The sequence below is a fragment of the Tupaia chinensis genome, unplaced genomic scaffold (assembly GCF_000334495.1).
Source record: "Tupaia chinensis unplaced genomic scaffold, TupChi_1.0 Scaffold140356_1, whole genome shotgun sequence".
Lineage (NCBI taxonomy): Eukaryota > Metazoa > Chordata > Mammalia > Scandentia > Tupaiidae > Tupaia > Tupaia belangeri.
The window spans coordinates 1,136,121-1,141,527 of NW_006200233.1; the positions used below are offsets into that span (position 1 = coordinate 1,136,121).

At 56.9% G+C, this 5,407-nt stretch overlaps 1 protein-coding gene across 1 annotated transcript in view; it reads left to right on the forward strand.

The window, feature by feature from the left end:
- The window catches only part of LOC102472500 (olfactory receptor 2W3), a 1,319-nt gene extending 577 nt beyond the window's left edge, over window positions 1-742 (forward strand). Inside the window, exon 2 of the mRNA XM_027766047.1 lies at window positions 3-742. Coding sequence (XP_027621848.1) covers window positions 3-353 — 351 coding nt within the window. The 3' untranslated portion in view covers window positions 354-742. The remainder of the gene's footprint in view (window positions 1-2) is intronic.
- Window positions 743-5,407: the final 4,665 nt, after the last annotated feature.

A 5,407-nucleotide genomic window follows, 5' to 3' on the forward strand; every position in this document is an offset into this window, starting at 1 on the left:
AGGCCACGGTGTTCGTCCTGTCGGTGGCGATCGTGCTGGCGCCCCTGTCGCTCATCCTGGCCTCCTACGTCCTCATCGCCCGCGCGGTGCTGCGCCTCGGCTCGGCAGGGCGGGCCAAGGCCCTGCACACGTGCGGGGCACACCTGGCGGTGGTGGCGTTGTTCTACGGCAACATCGTCTGCACGTACATGCAGCCGGGCGGCGCGGGCGCGCAGGGCAGGTTCCTCACACTCGGCTACAGCCTGGTCACCCCCGCGCTGAACCCCGTCATCTACACGCTCAGGAACAAGGACGTGAAGGGCGCGCTCAGGAGGCTCGTGGCCAGCACGCGCGGCGACCAGGCCCTGTCCTGAGGCGCGGCCCTCACTTCCCGGAGATCTCTGCGGGCCACCCCGGGGCCGTCGCCCGTGAGTGGGAAGCCGCGGGCCCGCTCCGCGTCCCTGCGTCCTTTCCACGCGGCCATGTTGAGCGAACCCAACAACACCCAGCTTCTGCACCGGCCACCGGCCCAGACCCAGCCCTCTGCAAACCAGACGTCCCCTACTCTCTCCTGGTGGTTCAGTTGTCGCTCACCGGCCTGCCAGTGGAACCCAGCACTTGGCCACACCGTCTTCTGGTGGGTATGAGTGTCGTTATATGGAGCAGGTGGAGGTCAGTGGACATGGCTCACCTCATCACTTACAGTTTCATGTTTTCTCTGGAGACCAGCAGATGGCCTGGCCGTTTCGCGCTGGACTCCCACACCGGCAACTGTGGTCGAGTCCTGGACCCGGTGTCTTCAGCCTCACACCAGGTGCGTGTGTGCACGTGCCCAAGACCCCAGGGGAACAGAGGAGAAGGGACTGTGACATGGCCATCCCCCGGGGTGATCTCTGTTACAAAGCCAGCTCCAACAATCTGCTTCTCACACGTGCAAACACGGGTGGCAAAGCATGACATAAAGTCACCGTCACGGAGCCAGAGCAGGCGAGGACCCTGCTGTAAGGGCTGTCAGAGGCCCTCTGAGGCTCTGGTCCTTAGCGAGGGGCGGCAGCCTGGTCAGTGCCCTTGTCAGTGACCCTCGTCAGCCCACCTCTGTGGTCCAGGCTCCTGGGAGAGTCCTAGAGACCGAGGGCTTTAAGTCGTGAGCTTTGGTCTCTCGCAGGTCTAGGGGCTGGTGGCAGGTGCTGGGCCAGAAAGCGGCCATGTCCTCACATGGCCTTCCATGGTTCGGCTCGGAGAGGCTCTCCACCCTTCCCCAGGACACTGAGCCCATCGCAAAGGCCCCACCCTCCTAAAGCACCGTGGCACCAGGCTGAGTGGGGAACAGAGACAGCGAGTGTATCGAGACAGGGCACAACCAGAGGACTCAAAGCCGGCAGGTGGGGGCAGCCCGCGGTCCTAGGGAGGCCCAGCACTGAGGGCTCCAGGCCACGCTCTACACGGCAGGCGTGTAGGTCTGGCTTCACCGGGACAGCTTAGCCAGTGCCCTTCGCCACTCCATGGATAGGCTGCTCCCTCCAGGTGTCTGACTCTCTCCCTGAGGGAAGCGAGAGCAAAGGTCCTCACCTCCCAGAAACACCACCACGCCGCCCGCCTGCTCTGGAAGGCCATGGTTCCTACCAGAGAGGGGTGAAGGCCCAGAACGGGGACGAGGAACCCTGGGGCCCCAAAACGGCAGTCCCACCACCACAGCAGGCAGGTGTTTCTGGGGCTGAAGTGCATTGCCACGGAGCCCACGTGCCCTCAGGAAAGAGATAGAGACACACAGAGACAGTGAGAGGGAGAGATTACCCCTCGGGGGATGGACACTCCGCAGTCCCTTCTCCTGGATTTTGGGCACACACACCCACTCGGTGTGATGCTCAGGCTGCCCGTTCCAACCACGTGGGAGGTCAGTGCCTGTGGTCTCCGCAGCCACCTGCTGCTCCCGTAAACTCACTATGAAGAACAGGGCAAGGGACCAGCAGATGGCATTAATGGTTAACGTCGCGTGACTCCCACATCGTCGACCACATTTCCAGTCCCAGACCAGGCAGCTTAAAACTCACGCCGGGTGCATGTTTGTGCGTGTCTGTACTCCCAAGAGGAGAATGGAGAAGCTACTGAGGCATAGCCACCCCCCGGGGTGAGTTCTCACTCTCTATCGCTCTGTCTCTCCAGCGAGCGCACACACCCTATATATAGCAAAAAATCTCTCTCAAAAATAAATAAATAAATAAATAAATAGGTAGAAAGTTGAGGCTGAAGAAGTAACTCAGGCTGGGAAGCGTTCGACTGGGTAATGCCTGTTGTTTGGACGCCTCTCGGGAGTGGAGCAGCAGAGGTGTGCTGTCCTCCTGGGAGTTCACGAGCAGCTTCTGGATCCTGAACTTCCTTGCATCTCCCTGGAGAGCCACCTGCCAGGCACACTCGCTCCCAGCTGCACTTGGGAACCCTGGGAGAACGTAGTCCTCATGCCGAGGCTGGGGCCGGAGCCCAGGGAGCTGCCAGGAGGGGCCCAGGGGCCTCGGGGAGCCCTACATGTCGAAGTGGGCGTTGCAGTCACTCGCGCTCTCTCGCAGCAAAGGAGCCAGCCAGCCTCGCCCACCTGCCTCCTAGGAAGGGCCACATTCTCTTGTCTCCCATGCCTCTGAGTGAGACCAGGAAGCCCGCGTCCTGCCCAGAGACCTGACCCGAGCTCCCGGTAAGCGCGTCCCTCCTTAGACGGCGAGAGAGGCCCAGCCTCCACTCCGTCACCAGGCGTCCCTGACACGCTGCAGGCACCCATGGCCATGTGCAGGGCGAGCGGACGACTTGGTCATTAGCGGGAGCCTGCGAGGGGCGAAGTCCAGTCCAGTACTGGCTTGGTGAGCGGAGGGCTGGATCTCAGGACTTAGTGTCTAAATACGGAGATAACGTGGCGCAAGGGTCGCGGCTGCGGACAGCTGGTGAGGAGTCCTTGATGATGGCAGCGCCACAGTTTTTCTATCTTGATGAAAAATTTACCATTTCCTGTAAGTCACAGCCTTCCTGGTTCCGTGTACTCTAAGTGCTTTGTCACGTTTTCAGCAGTGGAAAGTCTTGCCTCGTCGAAAACCAGGGCAAGTAGTGTCTTTTTAGTTTTTATTAATTGCAGAGGGTGAGTGGGCTTCCCAGAGACAGAGAGTGGAGACAGAGAGGGAGAGGGAGACAGCACCCCACGGCGGTGGCCACACCACAGCCCCTTCTCCCATCCTGTCAGGGTCTGGGCATGGGCGCACAAGCACCTGGCAGTCACCAAGACCTGAGCCACGCCAGGGGCTGAGTGGGGTCGCGCTCCCTTCACCACTGGCTCCGAGGCTGACCTGGAAGGGCGGGTCCCTTTACCCTGACCACTGCGACGACCCGCATGCCGATGAACGCGATCAATGCTCATGACTCACCATTGGAATTACCTCCAGAATTTCTGTCCTGTGGCTTATTGAAATAAAGCCCCTTTTCCTCGTGCAAGGATAGTTCTAGAATGTTTCCTTCTTACATTTTCTGTTAATTGATGTTTCAGTATTCAGGTGGGTTCTCTAACAGAATCAGGCAGAGATTAGAATAATAGTTGGTAACAGTCATGGGTGAGATAAAAGAAAAACAAATACCAGGAAAAAGTAGCCGTGACTGAAAGAGGTCGGAGGATGAGGCCTGGAAAGCCGATGGACATGAGCTGGCCAGAGAGGAGCCTGCGTCCTCGGGGCTGAGGTTAGGGAGACCCTGACTCCAAGGGAGACAAGCAAGGCAGACCTTCTGAGGCCACGAGACTGGAGCGGGCCTGGAGAGAGGAGCCCGTCACCTCTGCTAGAAAAACCGGGCTCCCAACCTGGGCGGTGACGGAGGCGGTCTGTACGCTCTCCAAAACCCTACAACCGAGAAAGGGTCGTGAAAACACAGAGCCTTCGGCCTTGGGTCAGAGCCACAGAACCGCACAGGCAGGGCTGCCGCGACGGAGCTCCCGGAGTCTGTAAACGGCACAGGTTGGTGTTCAGGACTCTGGCGGTTCCTGCCCTCGGTACTAGCAGCTGGGTGGGGTCCTTGCTCTTGTAAGGGGCAGGAGACGTGATGGTGAGAGCCAAGAAGACGACTGTGCCAGCCAGAATGGCTGGGGGAGGGCTCCAGTTGGAATTTCAGAGAATTCCAACAGGACCAAAACCGCACAGATGTCAAATTTCAGTGTGTGTCGGAAAATCTAGGGATGAAAAGTTGCTCACAGCGAGTCACAGAGAGGTGCGGAAGGGGTCACGCTACGGAGCTGGGACTTGGGCCCAAGGCAGACACCACTGGACGCTGTGAGGCGGTAAGTGGGAGCCTCTGATTTCAGCAGGTTTTCGAGGTTTTTTTGAGGTTTCTGCCATAGGGTGCGTGTGCTCACCGGAGAGAGACAGAGAGAGGGAAAGTGAGAAATCAGCCCCAGGGGGATGACCACACCACAATCAAATCTCCTTCATTCTCCTTTAGGGGTTTTGGGCACACATGTACATGTACCCAGTGTGATTTGGGATTTGGGGCACACACTCCCAGCATGAATTTTAATCTGCCGGCTCCAGGACTCAAACCACAGTCAACTACGTGGGAGTCCAGTGACATAACCATTACACCTCTGCTGGTCCTCAGGTTTACCTTTTTACAAAAGAAAATTAATGTATTTTCTTTTTAATCTTTAAGAGATAAGATAGTTTACCCTTATCTTATGGATCTTAAATGGGAGGCAGCTGACTGGTCGCATGGTGTTGCACAAATATTTGGGAGATTTTTGTCAGAGGTCCCAGTGAGGAAGAGCAGAGGTGAAGGCTGCCGATGAGGTGGAAGCACCTGCCCAAGGCTGTGGGGCCTGATGGGGAATGTCTGAGGGGAGATCAGCCAGCTGAGGTAGATGGGACCAGCCTGGGGGAATATACCAAAAATGCCGAGAAGAAATTCTTTTCTTTAAAGAATTATCTATTCAATTCTATTTATTCATTCATTTCTTTCAATTTGATCAGAAAGAGAAAGAGAAGAGGGAAAGTGGGAAAGCAATCCACCAGATCTGGGACTCGAACCACAGTCAGCCACGTGGGAGTGTCCAGCGCCTTAACCACCACGCCACTTGCTGATCCCAAGAAAAAATTCTTTTTACTGGCAAGACTATTTCATTCTTGGGGCCAGCAGATGGCATAGTGGTTATGTTGCTGGACTCCCACATGACCAACTGTGGTTCAAGTCCCGGACCCTTAAAAGTCATGCTGGGCACATGTGTGTGTGTGTACAGATCCTGGGAGGAGAGTGGAGAAGACGGGATTGTGGCATGGCCATTCCCCCCAGGGGTGATTTCTCACTCTCCCTCTCACTGTCTCAGTCTCTTAGAGAGACAGGCATGCACCCTAAGGCAAACACCTCTTTAAAAATAATAGTATTTCATTCTCTGGGGCTTCATGCAGATATA